Source organism: Chelon labrosus (assembly GCF_963514085.1).
Source record: "Chelon labrosus genome assembly, chromosome: 4".
Classification (NCBI taxonomy): Eukaryota; Metazoa; Chordata; class Actinopteri; order Mugiliformes; family Mugilidae; genus Chelon; species Chelon labrosus.
This window is the reverse complement of record NC_140340.1, coordinates 20769741-20790972: the sequence shown is the minus strand read 5'-3', so window position 1 is coordinate 20790972 and position 21232 is coordinate 20769741. Positions and strand designations below refer to the sequence as shown.

At 38.7% G+C, this 21232-nt stretch overlaps 3 protein-coding genes across 3 annotated transcripts; all 3 read right to left on the bottom strand.

Annotated features, from left to right (window-relative positions):
- Positions 1 to 638: 638 nt before the first annotated feature.
- Positions 639 to 4414, bottom strand: LOC311486924 (odorant receptor 131-2-like; the record flags this gene model as incomplete). Its single annotated transcript, XM_084542945.1, has 4 exons — positions 639 to 1046; positions 1096 to 1399; positions 3945 to 4085; positions 4269 to 4414. 4 exons carry the CDS (start codon positions 4412 to 4414, stop codon positions 639 to 641), a joined length of 999 nt encoding a protein of 332 aa, XP_084399071.1.
- A 3649-nt stretch (positions 4415 to 8063) lies between these two features.
- On the bottom strand, positions 8064 to 11185 carry LOC311486923 (odorant receptor 131-2-like; the record flags this gene model as incomplete). Its single annotated transcript, XM_084542944.1, has 4 exons — positions 10423 to 11185; positions 9838 to 9976; positions 8993 to 9418; positions 8064 to 8321 (listed from the first exon to the last, which is right to left on the bottom strand). Exons 1-4 carry the CDS (start codon positions 10686 to 10688, stop codon positions 8064 to 8066), a joined length of 1089 nt encoding a protein of 362 aa, XP_084399070.1. The 5' UTR covers positions 10689 to 11185.
- A 3442-nt stretch (positions 11186 to 14627) lies between these two features.
- Positions 14628 to 17836, bottom strand: LOC311486922 (odorant receptor 131-2-like; the record flags this gene model as incomplete). Its single annotated transcript, XM_084542943.1, has 3 exons — positions 17802 to 17836; positions 17135 to 17254; positions 14628 to 15443 (listed from the first exon to the last, which is right to left on the bottom strand). Exons 2-3 carry the CDS (start codon positions 17249 to 17251, stop codon positions 14628 to 14630), a joined length of 933 nt encoding a protein of 310 aa, XP_084399069.1. The 5' UTR covers positions 17252 to 17254; positions 17802 to 17836.
- Between the last annotated feature and the right edge of the window lie 3396 nt (positions 17837 to 21232).

Here is a 21232-nt window from a genome sequence, read left to right as displayed (position 1 = left end):
ATCTGTTTATTTCATTTATTTCCATTTCTTGGGAAGTGGAACGTCACACACTGCTGCTTGTCTGTGATGATGGATCCATCTAGTGTTCAGACTCCGGTTTTGCACCTTAGACTGGAAAAGTCAGCATTCATTCATACATACTGTTAGGACAATATGTCTATGTCCTAGGGGAGAACATTTTGTTTAAAACATGAAAAAAATAAATCAAATTAAAAAATGGGTTAGACTCCAGCTTAACTCCCACCGTCCAAAGACATGCTTGTTAGGTTCATTGGTGATTCTAAATTGGCCATAGGTGTGAGTGTGAGTGTGAATGGTTGTCTGTCTCTCTGTGTTAGCCCTGCGACAGACTGGCGACCTGTACCCCGCCTCTCGCCCAATGACAGGTGGAATAGGCTCCAGCCCCCCCGCGACCCTTCACAGGACAGGCAGTTACAGAAGATGAATGAATGAATGAAAATGGGTCAGGATTCATATTGGCTGCTACTCAAATGTACCTAATTAACTTGCAGGTTTAATTTTATATCTTAACAAGATTACATGGTCAGTGGATAAGGAGCCATAACATGAAAAAATACAAGTATAGTCTGTTAAAAGTCAGTGCAGCACATGTTTGGAGCTCCTCCGTGGTCCAGCCATCAGTTTCTCCCTATTTTCTGTAGATTTCTGCATTTACAGCAGAAGTGCAGCCTCATGTGGCTGCTGAACTTCTTATCTCTGACACCGTAGATGAGCGGACTGAGCAGACGTGGAAAGACGTTGGTGAACAGGTAGGTGGTGAAGAAGATCGTGGTGCCGTCATTGGGCCACGCAGTGACTAAGATGAGGTTGATGAAGGGGGACACATACGACAACATGCAGATGAGGAGCTGGACTCCGTGCAGCAGGATGGTGTTGCAGGCATTTCTGGCCGAGGCCTGGTCAGAAGCAGAAACCGCCCGTGCAGTATGGAGCACCTTCAGGTAGGTGATGATTAGAGTTAGGAAGACGAAGGACAACAGGAGGACCTGAAGGGAAGATGGAAGAAACAGAACTCTGGTGAGGAACTTTGCCACTTTAAGATCATTAAATTACGAAGAAAAACAAACTGCTTCATGAAATACACAGTAAACACAAATACCAAATAAATTTCACCTGGACAACCAAACTGTGTGTCTTGTGGTACGGTGTGTTGTAGACATAGGAAGGGTAACAGAGGACACTGTTTGAGAAGACAGACAGCGGCTGGGTGGCAAGGATGATGATGACATCTGTGATGGAGGGGATGAAGGAGATGCCCCAGATTAGAGCAATTAGAGCATAGGCTCGCTGCACAGTACAGATCTGAGTGTGGTGTAGAGGTCGGCAAACAGCTACGTATCGCTCAACTGCCATGCCGGCCAGGTTCAAAGGACTGTTCCTGAATAAAGACAAAAAAAACACACAAGCTTTAAATTCTTTTAACACTAATTTACAGTTCAAATCTTAAAGGAGGGTGAACATCTGCAGTCAAATGAGAGAACTTTTTTGGACATACAAGTAGCTGATCTTTTACTTAAAGCAGCATCGGACTGGTCTTAAAAAAACAGCTCATTCTGTTTGTATCGGAGGTTTAATGACCTTTACAGGTCACAGCTAACATTAGGTGTCTGGATCTAGCCAAACTATAATTAAAACTCTATGTATCTTCTACTTTGTGCATTTTGTTCTTGATATTCATTCTAAACTGTAACACACAGAGAGAGGAGCTGGTTTTGAACTCAAGATATCCAACTATGCTAACTAGGGCTGCAACTAACAACTATTATCACTGTTTATATTGACTATTTCCTCAATCAATTCATAAAATAAATTTTAATACTACAACTATGTGGATTCTTTAGGGATTAGGGTCTTTTTTTAGCAACACATGTAAATGAATGGAGAAGAAAACGCCAACTTCAAATATCATGTGCTCTCACACAAACACTTCTGCGTAAGACAACCAACCAATCAAACAATGAACCAACGAAGAAACCAATAAACCAACCCATGAATGGACCGACCAACCAATAAACCAACCAAGAAAGCGACAAACCAGTTAACTGACCAATGAATCATTCAACCAATAAACTAGCCAACCAACCAACCGATAAATCAGTCAATCAACCAACCAATGAACTGACCAACAGTTCAACCAAACGACCAATCAATGGGTCAACCAATGAGTCAACAAACCAACCAACAAATGAACCAACCACCCTAACCTCTCTCAATACCTTATTCTCTCACACGTCTTTCTTAAACTGACCAATTAAAATTATTGCTTAATCTAAATATTTTTTTTAGAAAATCAATATAATAATAGGTAATATTACATTGTTTGGAACATCATTTCTCTTTATGTGGCGACTCTTAACCAATCATCACCAGTAGCTAAATCTTTTTTTTTTTTTTTTTTTTTTAAATAATATTCTGTGTTTTATTGTTTGTGTGCTCCCTTCTTAGCAAGGTCGTCGATATTCAAAAGATCTTAAAATACTTTTTTTTTTTTTTTACCAGGGTAAAAAGAAAGTTGGCGTTTGGTATTATTACTTTCAGTTTAAATCTAACGCACCTTCCCTGATTGGGTCGCTGTAAATTGGCAGAAAGTCAACAGGTGACTCAGGAAACACCTGGCTAATGCTAATGCTAATACGATATGTTTAAACTATTAAGCCTGTGTGCCACCATTTTATCTGAGCCAAGAACGACGTGTAGGTAGGGAATAATTGACTTTCCTGCTACGGCTGTGGGGGACTCTGTCCGTCAGCTGTTTTTATGACCAAGACTCTGTTGTTATGTATTCGCTGTTTGTCACGTTAACCTTGTTGGACGACACTGTTCGCCGGACGTTTGTTAAATGGACTAGGTGACATAAGTCCGCTGCACGCTTGTCACCGTTCCCAAAGGATTTATTATCCTATGGCCTTCTGAGAGCTGGAGGATTACCTTTTCTCCACCAGGCTACTGTGAGTATTCCCTGCTATATGTCATTTTAGCTTAATTATACTGTCCTCACTTTGTTTTTTTGCAGTTCAACTCGCTTAACACTAGTAACCACTAGATGGCGACATAACACAAACTAAAAGACACCTACTTACTGATATTGGCCTTACTGATGGCTGCCATTTATCAGTTCAAAGACAACTCTGTTTAGTATTGAAAAATAAAGTGACTCATCACAATCATCCTATTCAGTTCATCACATTTCACTTTAGCACTGCAGCATATCCAGAATAAAGAGCAGTGGATCTGGAGCTGATAATGTTACGCTCTCATTAAAGTCAGACATGTTCCTGACTGTTTCACTCTCCCTAGAAAGTATGTATATGTATATTTAGACGTTTACGACTCCTTTAGTTTCACAGGAATGAATTAATCAGATTAACTGGCTGCAGGGACCCAGCTACAAAATACATATGATGTGACACAAGCTTGTTACTCCAGGCTCTCTGTGAACATGTTCAGATTGCATTGTATTGTCTGCAGTTTACATAAACTGCTTTAATTTAAGAGATTTTCTGGCGAGCTTTTCAGACATATTGGCTGCTACTCAATATGAAATGATCAGGGCCACAGAAAAAAAAAATACCCAAAACAAAACAAGCAGAAAAAAATATGATCTAGACATTCCTAATTGTTTCATCTTTTTTTTTTAATTTGTTTTTTTCACAGAAGCTGTGCAACAAAAGCTTGTTGTTTCTGGTCTTTGCTCGTACTCTGTAAAACCAGCTGGCTGATAACCACTCTGCATGTTTCCTCCCTGTATTCTCTGCTCATGAGATCCACATTTTAAAAGCCTGTCAAGACAAATTTCAGAGACATAATACACATAATAAAATATTTACTGTGAGTGGTGGCAACGCTCAAGCCTCAAAAGACTCCAGATAGAATCTCACACATTTAGCAAAACTACACCGACTACAACACAGACACACTCTTACTTGTTGGTGGTGACTGTGATGAGCAGTATAATGCAGCAGGTAGCAAAGTTGAGGGGAATGGTGTAGGTGAGGATCTGCAGTGCCACAGAAACTGTCAGCATAATCATGTCGTTGATCACCAGGTGGATGTACAGTACATACCTGCAGGGGACAAGTGGAATAAGACAAGAGGACAGATGGTCCTCTGCTCTAAAATTGGTCAAAACATGATGTAGAAACATCAAATAAACTCTGTCCAGTTCAGCAGATGTCAGTATTAAATCTCATCAGCTTTTTTTTTTATTATTATCATTGTTGTTATTGTACCACACTGCTGGGGTTCACCTGGGGTCTTGCGGGAAGACTTCGCTCTTAAAATAAGTGTAGACAAAAGCTCCGTTGATGCAATTGATAATGAAGCCGAGAGCGAAGGTGATGAAGTTCTTTGTGAAAGCTTCGTTCAAGCTGTCCTGACGTCTGGTTGAGTTCATGTCGCGCTGAAACCACCTCAGTTTATTTCCACAGACAAATCGAAAAGTCTCATTTATAATAATTAAAAATAATAAATCATGTTAATAACTACATTTCACCCTCCTGTGGTTAAGACAGAAGAAATACAACAAAAGAACTAATAATATTAAATTAAATGATTGATTAAACGTATATGACATAGCATGAAATGAAATAATAACTTGTTTGGTTTGGAACATTAAAATATCAGATTTATCAAAGGCTATAATAAAATGCAAAGTTGTCAAATGTGATATTGAATTGAATTTGTAATACTTATAACATTTGCACAGTCAAGGCTAGGCAAATTAAAAAACAAACTGACTGAACTTTATCTGCCCTGCAAACATTTTGTCATTTCAGTCATATCTTAGTTTCTGTTAGGAACATGTCTCTTCACATAGAACTATTAAAAATGTAAATGTTAAAAGAAAGCAAACAGTGAATCTAACGAAGCTTCTTACTGATTGAAAAATACAGCTAAAACAAGCTTACTTCAGCACCACTCTGGTCAGACCTGAGTCGAGGAACGGGGCCGGCCAAGTATTCTCTGCAAGTGATGAGAGCAACAGGAAGGGAAGTAGTTATATAGATATTCATGCTAATATAATAACACAGTGAGTGACACCTACCAGACGGACTTCAGTATTTGAAATTGACTTGTATTAAAGTGACTGCAATAAATAAATAAATACACATTGTAATCCACTATGAAATTATTGTTTTAGTATGTATTCATGCAGCGGCACCTGTGGCAGTCAGTATTCATGAAAACACAAAGAAATCTGATGCACTCATTAGTTCTGTTGCTGGAGATTATTTTCAGACAGAGATTTGAAATTATTGCATTTACAAATTAGAAATCTGACCCAGGATTTTCATTTTATTTTCATATTGTATCACTTAGATAACTGATTAAAAATGATTACTAATACATGCCAGGAGCTGTTCGTATCTTATTGTTCCAGTCGTTACATTACAACATTGAGCAGTTCTTTTAGATTCTAATGCTCCATTATGTATTTTTAAATATATTACTGAAGCCTTACTTTACCACTTAAACGTTTTAATTGGCACAGTTGACCTTTGCTTTGAGCATAATCGGTTCCCAATGGAGAGACTCCAGATCTACTTTTGATGCATAAATCTTTTGGGCGAGGGAAGTCAGGCTAAAAAAAAACAACAACACACACTTTTGTTTTTGTCTAGATCTTTCAATCTCACAGTGATACTGTCAGCCAGTTGAAAAACTGTTTATATGGTCATGCAGGCTTAAATATCCTCAATCTGAACTCGACCTAAAAAAATGAAAAAGTTGTCAAAGTTAAAATTTTCTATAACTGTGTCATGCTTCCTGATTGTTTGGTTTGGCTGGACTAAGCTTTTAGATTATAGTACAGTCTGTGGTGGTTTCATTGTGTCCAAGTAAAGACACACACTCAGCACCATGGACAGAGCCTGTCTGGGCTGTTGAATATGGGATCATCTGTAGTTTGTTCAGATTGCACAGTACTTGTTTTCCCCTTTTCTGTTGTTTTAAGTTATCAGTGTCATTCTTAATGTTGTAAAGAGTTGTGTGTGTGTGTGTGTGTGTGTGTGTGTGTGTGTGTGTGTGTATATGTGTATATATATATATATATATATATATAGAGAGAGAGAGAACATAATGTCTTATTATAAAGAGGCTGGGCAGTAAAGCAGCATGTTAGCTGTTTTTTAGTGTGGTTTTAGAGCTAGCTATTAGTATTGGAATCTCAAGAAACAAGCACTTCCCTGCTGCTTTAGTCAGAGCTCATGGAATAGGAGTAATACGGTTTCTCTTGCTCTTCCTTATTTTGCATTTTCCAGCTGTTTTTGACTGACAGAGCCCACATACTACATACTGTTTGTGAGATGAAGAAGGAGGAAGAAGGAAACGGATGTTTTATGAATCTGTTAAGGCATTCTGTCTATCCAGATGATATGTTTTGGGCTTTTAAAAGCAGCACAAAACAGCACAACTGAATATGTGGCTTTGGGCTGCAATGAACATTAAGATGAAATATCTCTATTAATCCCCATAGGAGAAATTCCGGATGACACAGCAGTAATACAATAAGAGACAGCAACAAACTTGTTATTGTGCACAATAAATAACTCCATGTGCAATCTGCAGACAATAAATATGAATATTCAGTTAACAAAACCACTAAAGAAAGGCAACTGGTCTTGTAAGATAAGATAAGATAATTCTTTATTTTTTTTTCCCGCAGTGGGGAAATTTGCCATGTTGCAGCAACATAGTGGTTAAGGACAGTGCACAAGACAGGGAAAAGTAAACATTAAATAAATACAAAAATAGTATGTGCATGGTCGTCTGGAAGCATGCCTGGTTGTACAGCCTCACAGCAGCAGTAAGAAATGTGAAGGGGTTATGTTCCTTCACACAGCATAGGTGAAGGAGTTGCCTTTTCCAAGCGTTTTCGGTAGCCGAAAAGACAACAGCGTCAGTAAATAGCACGCATGATTATCTGCAATCTGTCCACAATAAGTATAAATATATATATATATACAGTATCTACAGTAGTGGTCAGGACAGTCCAAAAGACAACAGTGTGTATAAACAGTAAATATGTGAGGGGATTATGTACAGTTTGTTTGAGGCAGATGAAAGTACAAGGCATCAGAGTCTGTTGAGGCTGGAGGTAATGGGTGATGGTGTGTTATCTAGCCTCATGGATGTTGACAAGAGAGAGCCTCTTAAATGTTTTGAGTCTGTAGCTGAATCAGCTCCTGAGCTGCCTCAATTCGACATGGAGAGAATGAGGATGGTTAATTGAAGAGAGTCAATGATAATAAAACTAATTATTATGTCCTAGAATACAAATACGAATCAGTTGAGTGATCTTAATGTTGTGGTAAATGAGACACTATACTTTTGAAGAGAAGTATAATTCATGTATCTGTTTTGCGTTATTTCTTTTTGATACAAACAAGTTGTAGTGGAATTTACTACCCTGTCAACCATACCGCTGAAGTGCTTCAGATTTGCAGGTTAATTAAAGTTACATTTGATGATTGTTTTTTTCCCGTGAGTGCTGTTGGTTTCAGGGAAAATGTAACTGTTTGTTCTAAATAAATTAAACTGGTTTTGTTCTGGCTTCTGTTGTTTGAATAAAGGTTCAACTCAGTATTGTACATGCAATAATATTTCCTATTTACTTACTGTCTCATGGAGGAGGATGTATTTAAAGCATGGCTGCTGTTTTAAATACTAGTATCTTTGTGCAGATTAGTGGTATAGACACAAGCATTATTATTGCCCTTTTAAATAATAATAATTTCCCATCATTCTCTGTTAAATATTTTTAACATCGTTTACTCAAATTAGATCTGTACTTTCCACATAGTATTCAGTTTATGGATGCACTCAGTTGTTGAAGTGTCTCAGTCCTTTCTTATAAGCTATATTCTGAAAATATTTCCAACCATTGAGCCAATCAGTCATATGCTTAATCTGTAGAAGGCCACAAATTCAAACCAAACCAAATGCACCAGAGCAATAAAACTCATGATGCCGAAGGAAGCTGAAGTGAACCTGCGGAGCAGACTGACGGTCAGGTGGACCTGTCCTGACGTTGCCTGATGTGGTCATTTCACCTGCAGGTTCACTTTCAGCAGAGACGGCCTGACCCGGACGATGCTGTGGCTCCGACATGACAGATACCGCGTCCAGTACTGCCTGAACTGCTCATCTCGAAAACCGTAGATGACTGGGCTCAGGAAGCGAGGGATGATGTAGACGAGCAGGAAGAAGATGTAACGGATTTCCAGGCTCAGTCGGGGGAAGAGGGAGATCAGAGCGGCCTGAAGGGAGGGAACCACGAAGGCCAGCATGCACAGCAGCAGCTGAAACAAGAGAGCAGGGCAGGGCAAAATGTAAAAAAAAAATCTTAGATCCAACACTTAGTAATACGCAGTAATTCTGAGGGTGGATCAGGAGAACAGCTTGAGTTATGCTACAATCTTTAAAAAAAACTTTAAGCACGTGAGAAAGCTTTGTGTGTCAAATACTGAGCCACCAGACTACTCATCCTTATTCATCCTTTAATTATAGGGCAAGAATTTGTGTAACCCATTCAAGCAAAATTAGTTAATACAAAAATTGATTGGTTGTGATCTATTCTGTAATAGTAGCCTCTGTCTCAGCTAACAGCTGCATGTGTTATTATGAATAAGTAGCTTTTAATGTGGGTCTGACCAAACAAGAGGTTTAAAGGCGTCATCTTTTGAAGTGCTTCTTTAATAAGTTCCTACCACACAATTCTTCAGTTAATTGTTTAAGTAATTATGAGATAAATTGTGACTCTACTTTGCATCAGTCTGAATTGTACAGCTTCATATGATCTACTGGACTGTTTACCTCAGTATATATAATGAACTAAAGAACAACTGCAGCTGTGGTCTTCTCCTATGTAGATAGTGGTTTGGTATTAAACTCCTTAGCTAACCTGAACAGAGAAGAGGTGCTAGGTGTCATATTAGGTGTACGGTTGCTTTAGCTCTCCTGTGATACTCACCTGCCCTCCGTGAAGCAGCACAGTGTTTCTGGCTCTCTTCACTGAGGCCAGGCCTGTAGAGGCGGCCTGAGCTGCCAGCATGATCTTACAGTAGGTGTAGAGCAGCGTCAGGGCCACGAAGGAGAGGTACGTCCCATCAAACACGCAGTTCTTGTAGTAGATGGACCGGTCCCGAAACAGAAGCGAGTGGTCACAAAAAATAGTGGTGTGGAAGAAGCTTGGAGGCTCCTTGACGATGGTGATGAGGAGGTCGGTGATGGGCGGGGTGGCGGTGAGGACAAAGATGACACTGATGAGGAGGACGGTGCGGGGGACCGTGCACATTTGGTTGTAGTGAAGGGGGTAGCAGATGGAGATGTAGCGCTCCACAGCCATGCCGGCCAGGATGAGGGGGGTGGAGCGGGTGGTGAGGACGGCCGTCATGATCTGAGGGTGGCAAAGTGGTAGTGAATTATTTTTTTGATCCACGCTGTTACTGCAGCAGCAGGGTGGAGATTCAGTCAGCTTTTTAGAGGCTTTAACACATTTAAACATGATTTCTCTGTAGTTGCGCCATGTCTCACTTGGATTCAAATGCAGAGAAATGGAGAAATGCAGCACTTGTTACTTCTCATAATATACACTCGACAGTCCAGGATCACTGATAGGATGTTGAGTTTAGACACGTGAAATATTTAAGGAAAGAGAAAAACTTTCCTTGTGGTTCCTACTTAGTACTTTCTTGTCTTGATGTCCTTACAAACATCTTAATATTTTAGCAATGGGAGAGGGAAAGTCCATGAAAATCCCGTGGGGTGTGTTTGACAGAGGCTGGCGTCTCTTAAGCAGGTTTAATAGTGACGTACCAGAAAGCAGCAGACGGAAGCGTGGATCTTCCTGAAGATGTAGCTGCCCACGTAGAGGGCTGTTACCAGGGTCAGCTGCAGCGCATCATTGATCACCATGCAGATGAACATGATGTACCGGGGGTTCTCATAGAAGAGACTAGAGTCGGAGATAAACTAGAGCTCAGAAAGAGATGGACACCGGTGTGTTCGTGAGTATAATGCAGATAATGCTTACTTTTATTCTGGACTAATCTGCTTCATATTCAGAAATGATTGTCCCTTTACACACATGCACTGACTCCTATACTCGCTCATAAGTCCATATATGTTACATTACTAAGCCACACACACAACCTGTGTCTACCGGTGTCTGTGATTTTAGTAGAAAATGAGCTTCGTAGCCTTGTATTGTATTATGACGTTTTGTATATGTTTCTATATTTTAAATTGTTCTTATTTCTTACTTAGGCCTATGTTTATGGCACCGATCACTGAGACAAATACCTGGCAAGAAATGGGATTCTGATTAAATAACTAGAATCATGTTAACATTGTGACATTATGGCGTCGGTCAGTGTGCTCAGAACCAAGCGCTCCGCGTACCTGTGTCGTAGGAAGGTGTGCACCATGCTGCTGTTGATGATGCTGAGGGTTAGCCATACCAACATGGCCACTATGTTCTTAGTCAGAGCATTAGAGAAGCTGTCTTTAGGCAGTGAAACAGCGCCCCCTGTCAGTACAGAGCTGGCATTACTCATCAATAGGTCTGGAGGCCCAGAGGAGGTGGAGTTCATCACCAACATGTCCTTCCCTCTACCCGAAGGAAAACACAGATAATAAGTTTGAAGTACAATAATAAATCTATACATATAGTAACATTAGCAAGTGAAACAAATCATTTGTAAAGAAAAATGTATATGAGCACATTATGCAACACATTCTAAAATTTACTATTACTTTTTCTTATACACAGTCAGTACATAAATTATATTGGAAAAACAAAGTACTCTCACTTGCCAGTTCTTTAGGTACACTTGTGAAAACATTCTAATATAACAGTTCTACACTAAATCTTCTCTTCAGGTTCTGGTATTCAGCATTAGTTTAAAAAAAAAAACCTGATAGAGCTGTTGATTCAACTGTGTTTTCATTGAGGAGACTGTGACATTTGAATTTGAATTTTGACATTTCAGTCAGAGGGTTAGGCTAAATAACAGAAACACTTTAGTGTTTAACTGAATCCAGTTTAACACCACCATGGAATGCATCCTCCAAAATGATCATCCAGTTGAATTACCACCTTTCTGACTCTGTTTCAACATCAACATTAGATCAGTCATGAAGGAGGATTTAGTTCAGGATTGTCATAGTAGAATGGATTTGTTTTCACTGTTGTACCTAATGAAGAGTCCGGTGAGTGTATTTTAATAATAATACTACATTTCTAAACATCCTTACCTGTATACACAAACAACCGCAGATATCCTCTTCACAGTTGATCAGGATGTCATGACTCAGTATTTTTAAAATGAAGCTTTTAAATCTACAGGAAGATCAGAAAGCATATTTATGTGATTAAAAGTTAAAAGAGTTTATTTGCGGGGATGGACAGATCATGTTAAGACGCAAACAAAATCCACCTGGAAAATCTGAAAGCTGTTTACTTTAGTAATAACTTAAACCCACCTTATGTTACTGTTTCAAAATAAAAGTCTGCTGTGCCTTGCAGGTAGATTTTATTTGTGGTAAGATGATCAGAGAGTGACTCTTCACCTAGTGATGTTGCGGGACACATTAGTATGTTTAGTTTTAGTCACACTGTAGCACAACACAATAGATTTACAACATACATATATTCAAATGCATTACAAAAAAACATAGTACGCACAAACTTACTTCATTCAGCAGCTCATGATTTGTCACGCTGCAGTCTGTACTGGAAATAAGACCAGAATAAATCGTCATTACACATCACATAAAATAATGAACTAGTTTCTGTGTTCATGCAAGCAGCAACACATATCCCACATTTAGGTATCAAAATATCAATACAGCTGGAAAAAGTGAGCAACAATAACCTTTTCAAATTTTAAAATACTACTACTAATAATAAATTAGACCAATCGATGTCTTCAGCATCTATAAAGCATCAATAACTGATCAGATGTGAAAGATGACAGAGACTCTCACCTGCTGAGTCACTGAAGAGGTCAGCAACCTCCTCAGACTGCTGGTCTTATATAAACATTTCCAGGGAGCGTTCGTGTGAGTGTATTGATAAGAGCGCCATAGTGATAGGCTAAGGGTCTTGTTGTCATAGGTGTTGTTGTTGTTCCCCGTAATAATCACAGGGAGCTTTTTGATCCCTGAACCAGCAGACAGACGCAGACAGAAGAAGAACATGTTCATCAATTCAGTATTTTATTGATTTAAACAGAAGGCCAACCTACTATCGGGCTCCACAATTTATATATGGTATTTAGAAATCCTGATAAACTCTTATCATGGCACATGCTAGCTCTATTACTGTGATATTACTGCTTGTATACATCATATCATCAAATAACTGCAGCAATGAGCGTGTCTCCTTCCACAGTTCTCTTATTTTCATATATTCTTATATTATATCAGCTTACTGTAATAGAGCTACTATTGTAACTTTATGAGCACCTGCTAAATCCTTCTCTACCCATTCCTTTTTTATTGACTATCAGCCTCTCATGTAATATGGATCAGTTGTATCCTGTACTCTTCTTTGTATCATGCTTCGAATCAGGATTTATTTTTTTTTATTTAACCTTTATTTAACCAGATAAAAGCTCATTGAGATCAAGATCTCTTTCACAAAGGTGACCTGGCCAAAAAGGTCAGCAGCACGAGGCACAACAGCAGCACATGTCAACACAGACCACAAAGAGCAACAGACAGAACAAAACATGCAATCCTAGAGATGCAACAGCAGTCCCAGTCAGAGACGTGGGAGCAGTAGCACAACAAACAAATCAAGATTTGAAACACAGGCACTGTTCAATGAATTTCTGCTGCCTGTCTTTCAGGATAGAGCGAAAGGCTCCAAGTGAAATCAGTTTAGAGAGTTTCAGCTCAGTCTGTAGAGTATTCCATGCCAAAGGGGCGGCAAAGCTGAATGCTCTTTTCCCAAATTCGGTCCTTACCCGGGGAGCAGTTAAAACAAGGGTTGAACAGGAACGCAAGGCATAAGAACTGCTTGTTTTCTGCAATAAAACACACAAATAGGAAGGTATCAAGCCTAAGAGAGCCTTATAAATTAAAGTCAGCCAATGTGCATATCTGCGTGCACTCAGAGAAGGCAAGTTCGATTTCAAGTACAATTCACAATGGTGGGTGAGGCGACTACACCCTGTGACGAATCTCAGTGCCGAATGAAAAACGGTGTCCAAAGACTGGAGACATTTGGATGACACATTCAAGTAGAGCACGTCCCCATAGTCAAGAATGGGCAAGAAGGTTGCTGTCACAATTTTCTTTCTGACCCTGAGAGAGAAGCAGGTTCTATTTCTGAAAAAGAACCCAAGTTTCACCCGAAGTTTAGTGACCAGCTTGTTTATATGGGCTTTAAATGAGAGCTCCTGATCTAGGGTAAAGCCCAGATACTTGTAGTTCGAGACCAGCTCTATAGGTTTTCCTTTGGTTGTTAAAATATTTGTAATGTTCTGTGGTAGCACCTTTGCCTGAGAGAAAATCATGAGCTTGGTTTTATCTGTGTTTAAAACCAGTTTAAGATCATCTAAACGAGTCTGGATAACACTAAAAGCAACTTGTAAAAACTCAAAAGCCTGAGTGAGAGAGGTTGAACAGCAATAAATAATGGTGTCGTCTGCATAAAGATATAGCATGCTTGCTTCAGTACGTTCCTCCGGATCCTCTCTTGTCCTCCTCATCTCTCTTATCTATCTTTTTCTGTCTCTAGAAGTTTATTGTCACTTGAAAACAGCTCTGTAAGAAAAGTTACAATATCTACAAATAAAAACACACAGCAGCGCACACATGAAGATTAAAACCACCAACAGGAGAAGTAACCTACACAATATTAGGAAGGTGGTCATAATGTTATGCCTGATCGGTGTATTTTGGCATTTAGATGTGAGACAGCAGTGGAAATGTCTGGCAGACTTTAGGTTACAAGATGCTGGTTTGTTATTGAACCCAGTGAAACTAAAAAAATATTAGTATTATACAGGGATATATGAGACGTTTCAAATAAACATCATACTGCTTAGTCAAGAAATTCATGTTTGTGAACAAAACAGTGGGTGTTGACTGCGAATATGATAAAATTATGACATTCGTTTGTGTCTGTTGTACTGTAAAGTTGATCTCAGATTGCGTAACCGGTCACAATGACTCTGTTCAAGTATTTTATCCATAAATAGGTTGTGCCACAAGGTGGTGTTTTTCCTGCTTGAGATCCATGCCATTCTTGCTCTGCTCACTGTGGCACCTGCACAGTTGCCTCTCCTGAGGGACAAGTGTATCTAATATTTTGTTCGTATGTAGAGCAAAGTGTAAACTCTACACACTAATCATTAAAAATCATTCTTGACTAGTGCTTCTGACAAAACCAGAATATTTTTCATTAAATTGCCAATACAAATTTAATATAGACAATTATTGACATCAGAAGAATCATGTACAAAATAAAATTATATATTTATACAATACAATTATTATTTATTATTAATTTTTAGCAAACAAAACATTAAAAATAAAAAAGGTTTGTATTCATCAAAGAGAGAATATTTGTTCAAATGCTCTTGCTATATAATATGTTACAAGTTGTTTTTGTCCAAGGGCCCCACTTTCTGTGCGGGGGTCCTGCACCTGTTGCTCAGAATATACATCTTGAGATACTTCCTCAACTTTTTGTCTCTGACTCCATAGATGATTGGGCTCAGGAACCGGGGAAGGATGTAGACGATCAGGTAGTTTGCAAATCTGATTTCAAGGATTCGGCCCGGGAAGAGGATGCGCAGGACGATCTCCACGCTGGGGGAGATGTAGGAGAGCATGCACATGGCCAGCTGGGCCCCGTGCAGGAGGATGGTGTTTCTGGCTTTTTGAGCTGACACCTTCTCAGTGGAGAGAGCCCTGGCTGCAAACAGGATCCTCAGGTAGGTGAAGACCAGAATCAGAAACACACAGGAGAAATAGATGATATCGAAGGCTTGTCTTTTGACCGCCAATATTGGGTCTTTGAACACATTTTGCCGTAAGCAGAACACAGACTCATGAAAGAAGCTCAGGGACTCCGTCGCCAGTGTCACAAACAGATCTGTAATATCTGGAGCCGCGCATATTAACCAGATCAAGCCAATGACAATGTAAGTCCTCCTCACTGTGCAGATTTGGTTGTGCCGTAACGGTTCACAAATGGCAATGTAGCGCTCTATGGCCATGCTAGCTAAGTTGACTGGGGTGTTTCTGGTGGTGAAGACTGCCACCAGGATAAAGAAGCAGCAGAAAGACACGTTGATCTTGTAGAAGATGTAGCTGAGGACAAAAAGTGTGATGGTAACAGTCAGCTGGATAGCATCATTGATCACCATGTGGATGAAGAGGATGTAACGAGGGTCTTCATAAAAGGTCTGCAGGAAATCAGAGGGAGAGGAGAGCAAAATAAGTAGCGATACATTCGGTTAAAGGATAGATCGATAGTTCATGATATGAGAGTCAGATGATGATGACTCCTGGAGGAAATAAAAAGGTCTAATCGGCATCATTAACCATGCTGAAAAGATGTATTCTGTGTAAAATGCCAATTTTTGATCAGCATGTGTTGATAAAAAGAATCCTCACAGTCTAAGATAGCTACAATTAAATTATTAACATTTACAGTAAATCTGTCTGCCTTAGAGGTGCAAATGGAAAATTAATTAGGGAGCACAAATGAGTGACATTCTTGAGTCCAGCTATTCAGATGTAAGAATTTACATTATCGCATTATTTGCATAGTTAATGTGCGATTAGCACAAATTAATGACACTTTTTAATCTGATGTTCCGTAAACTGATATTGTTCAAGTGTGTATTCTTTAGAAAGCGGTACAAGCTGTTCACATTCAGAACGCGCATGCAGGCACACACACACATTTTTTTTGTTCACCCGACCAACTCTTTTTTTTTTTTACCCACAAAAAAATATTAAAAACTGCTCAAATGGTTGTGAAACTGCCCGATTCGGCAATGCTGCTTTCTTTTTGTCTTTCTTTGGTATTTTTGTGAGTTTAAATGCTACAGGGCGTATTACTACCTTCCACATGGTAAAAATTGTTCACCCTGACTGCACTTTAGATTATGCTTGCTTTCCACAGTGTTACTGCTGCTTTGATCACTTCCTGATTTTCCAAACTAAGGTTGGGTGGACGTCTTAATAACAGAACGCGCATGCTTTAATCGTGTGTTAATAAACTAGTGTTAAAAGTTTGGTAGCCCCACCTAATATCATTTGGCTTTAGAATGATGGAGGGACATGATAAGTGATCTGAAGACATCATTCTGCAAGTAAAACTGCAATTATTAAAAATAATCAGCAGATAAATAAAAAAATTAAATAATTGTTAGCTGATAGCTGTAGACAATCTCTGTTTTGTTTTATTCCTTAGCCCTTTCCATAATAAGTAGTGATTGCAGGTGTGTTTTTCCAACTGGCGTTGCCACAAACACCCAATTCTAAACTGTAAATTTAAGGACTTTTGTATAAGTTCCCCAGTGGACCACAGTCAATCACGCTTTCTGTTTCCTCAGTTGGTAGCTGATAAGTCAAACAAATGACAGAAAGTCAGCACCTAATCTGTTGCTCAGTCAGCAGCTCTCAGGCAATTCCCCTCTGAAAACGATATCCTAAGCACAAGAAGACCTTTTTACTGCAACAGTGCTGTGAGTAAGGTCCTCTCGAAGCAGTAAACATAACTTTACAATATTCCATATCTTAGACCATAGATCAGATTCTGTCTCTGCATTATTTTTAAACCGCTGTGTGCTGGCACATTGTTACAGGTGTCCTTTTCTAATATGTAGTATTTGTTTTTCAGCATGGTGTAAATAGTTTTTTCTTTTAAAAATTGCTTTTTACATGCTAGATTATTTATTTTTCAGGTAATTGTCTGTAAATAGTGGCTGCCCTTGAGCATATGTTGAAGTCAAAGGTTACATGCATGTACAGTAAAAATATTCAGTTGCTCACATTTCAGACTCTGGAATTAAAAACCTGGGCTCAGTAAATACAGTATCTGTGTGATATGGTGAATGAGATATGACATATGAGTGTGTGTGTTTACCTGGTGTCTGAAAAAGATGGCCACCAAGGTAGCATTGATGTAATTGAGGGTGAGACCGACCACAACTATGATGAGGTTCTTCACAAATGCTGTGGTGAATGTGTCTCTGACGAGCATGAGCTGATCCACCGACAGAGCCAGAGGAAAGGAAACAATAATTACTTTCAGATACAGTCATTTATCTGAAGTCCTCTTTCTAGTGACTTTTTAAGACTTAATATAGGAATAGGTTCAAAGTCATATGTTTCTAAAGGACATCAGGAAACTTTTCCTCTATAACCACATTAAACTGTTCACTTTGACACCAGCAAACATGCACAGTAAATACACTCGCCTACCAGTTCATTAGGTACACTAGTCAAAACTGAACATTAGATCAGTCATGAAGGAGGATTTAATGCAATACTGTTATAGTAGAATCGATTTCATTTTCATTAGTTTATCTAATGAACTTGCAACTCAGTGTATATTAGCTCATCCGTGAGTCAGGAGATCAGTCATGTGGACCAGGCCACAAACTTGATAAAAGATTGATAAAAGTTAAATTTGCTGGAGCAGACATTTGATAAATGATCTATTGACCCATAGACATGAACATGAGCGTTAACATGATATTAAAAGGAGTTTCACATTTTCATTGATAGAATGATTCATTTGGCCAACACACCTGAAGAGGAAACGTCACGTTTCCTCTAAGACCCACTGATGAGCTCATACTTCACACAGACCTGAGAGTGAGATCATTAGTACAATGTAGAAAATGTTGGGAAATGAATTGTACATTTGTTAAAATGCAGTGAGGAAGATGGGTTTTTTTTGTTGTTTTTTTCTCGGATAAATGCTACAATAACTATATTTATCTTGTTAAAGACACTGTAAACAACAGAGCAACACATTTTATAACCACCTAAAATGTCTGGTTAAATTCATGACATGCAGTTTTCATCTCCAGTCTGTTTCCCACTCACCACTTATCTGACATGATTTCAAATTATAAACATTTGTTATTATTTGATTTATTCTTACATTATCTAATGCAAGAAAGGTGGTCAAATTAATATTTAATAGCATTGGTTACCTTTAAGTGCTATATTTTAAAACTCACATTTGCAAAAATGTAAGTCAAAAGTACAAAACACAAAATCATAAACGGTCACATAATAAGTGGTATTAAAATAAAGCATTAAAATGCATTAACAGTAACGCCACTGTTTTTTTGGCTGTCAACATACAGCATACTGCATGTATGTTTTTCCAAATATAAGAACAAATACTAATAAACAAGTATGTTTCATTTCATGTTAAAATGTTGATTCAAAGTAGAATTTGAATCCTAGTTTTAAATAGAATAACTGCCGACGAGCAAGAGACAAACTCACAGTGAATAGACTTTCTCCATGACCTCTCACCTGATCTACCTACCTGAGTCCAGGGCAACGCAGAAGTCAAACAGCTCAACAGACGAGCCTTTGTATACCCTCCAGAGTTAGGGGAGGGTGTGGTGATGATGACGATGATGGTTTATGATGAGGACAGTGAGGTTTTTTTGTTTTTGTTTTTTTTTTCATTCTGCAATGCTGTTTTTCTTCTCATACGAGGTTTAAGTTCATTTTTAATGATTTAGCACAAAAGACAATCAAAACCTTCACAAGACACGTTACAGAGCTCAGATACTTAAACCTGCAGAGCAAATGTTTGAATTCATTATTTTAATTTTAATCGTTTGGTTCAAGCCTAATGTGGCCAAGTGAGAAATTATAATGAATATATACTGCATATATATAATTTTTTATTATCTGACATTTTATAGACAACATTATATATTAAATATGAGCTGGTAAATTCATCTAAATGTAACAAGCCTACGTGCAGCTGTACATGACCTACAGTGGGGAAAATAAGTATTTGATACACCGCCGATTTTGCAAGTTTCCCCCCTTATAAAGAATGGAGAGGTCTGTAATTTTCATCATAGGTACACTTCAACTGTGAGAGACAGAATCTAAAATAAAAATCCAGAAAATCACATTGTATGATTTTTAAATAATTAATTTGTATTTTATTGCATGAAATAAGTATTTGATCACCTACCAACCAGCAAGGATTCTGGCTCTCACAGACCTGTTACTTTGTCTTTAAGAAGCCCTCCTGTCCTCCACTTTTTACCTGTATTAATTGCACCAGTTTGAACTCGTTATCTGTATAAAAGACACCTGTCCACACACACAATCGATCACACTCCAACCGCTCCACCATGGCCAAGACCATAGAGCTGTTTAAGGACACCAGAGACAAAATTGTAGACCTGCACATGGCTGGGATAGGCTACAAGACAATAGGCAAGCAGCTTGGTGAGAAGGCAACAACTGTTGGTTATTAGAAAATGGAAGGGACTCAAGATGACTGTCAGTCTCCCTCGGACCAGGGCTCCATGCAAGATCTCGCCTCGTGGAGTGTCAGTGATCATGAGAAAGGTAAGGGATGAGCCCAGAACTACACAGGAGGACCTGGTCTATGACCTGAAGAGAGCTGGGACCACAGTCTCAATGGTTACCATTAGTAACACACTACGCTGCCATGGATTAAAATCCTGCAGCACATGCAAGGTCCTCCTGCTCAAGCCAGCACATGTCCAGGCCCGTCTGAAGTTTGCCAATGGCCATCTGGATGATCCAGAGGAGGCATGGGAGAAGGTCATGTGGTCAGATGAGACCAAAAGTGAACTTTTTGGTATAAACTCCACTCGCTGTGTTTGGAGGAAAAAGAAGGATGAGTACAATCCCAAGAACACCATCCCAACTGTGAAGTATGGGGGTAGAAACATAATGCTTTGGGGGTAGTTTTCTGCAAAGGGACCAGGACGAGTGCACCGTATCGAGGAGAGGATGGATGGGGCCATGTATTGCGAGATTTTGGGCAACAACCTCCTTCTCTCGGTAAGAGCATTGAAGATGGGTCGTGGCTGGGTCTTCCAGCTTGACAAAGACCTGAAGCACACAGCCATGACAACTAAGGAGTGGCTCCGTAAGAAGCATTTCAAGGTCCTGGAGTGGTCTAGTCAGTCTCTAGACTTAAACCCGATAGAAAATCTTTGGAGGGAGATGAAACTCCGTGTTGCCCAGCTACAGCCTCAAAAACTGAAAGATCTGGAGGAGATCTGTATGGAGGAGTGGGCCAAAATCACTGCTGCAGTGTGTGCAAACCTGGTCAAGAACTATAGGAAACGTTTGATCTCTGTAATTGGATCTGTACTAAATATTAAGTTCTGTTTTTCTAGTGTATCAAATACTTATTTCATGCAATATAATGCAAATTAATTATTTAAAAATCATACAATGTGATTTTCTGGATTTTTATTTTAGATTCTGTCTCTCACAGTTGAAGTGTACCTATGATGAAAATTACAGACCTCTCCATTCTTTATAAGGGGGAAAACTTGCAAAATCTGCGGTGTATCAAATACTTATTTTCCCCACTGTATATAAAGACCTCACACTGACAGTTTCGGTTCACAAAAGTAATTTTCTAAGTGTTCAGAGCAGTTGGGCAACCCCTGTATTTGAGAGAAAATAATATCTGTAATACAGACTAAAAACATAGTTGATGCAATCTATCATCTTTTTACTTATGTTTGTGTATCTTTGATTAATGTGTCTCTGTTTAAAACGGATAGAAACAATTACAACAAACTTCCAAGAACTGAACTGAACCAGTTTAAGAGCTAATTCAGTGGCATGGTTTAAACACAGCGTTGAATCTGATAAATCATTGTGCATCAAGTTACTGTGATTTATGATGCATCTTTAGACGTCACTATGTCACTGCTTCAATTTCTCTTGTTATTTTATTATTATTTAATTTAAAGGCTTTCATTTGGAATGTTTTTTTTTTTATTTGTTTAACCAATACACAACGAGTGTAATATCAGAAAATAATTAATATACACATTAAACACAAAGACATTAAAACAGCAAAGATTTTACATCTGAGAGTAAATGTAAGTGTTGTTACAATGATCACATTTTATTTTCAATCGACTAATCAATTCATTGGCTCAGCAACAAACAATATATGGACATAAAGCGTGAGCAGGCTAAA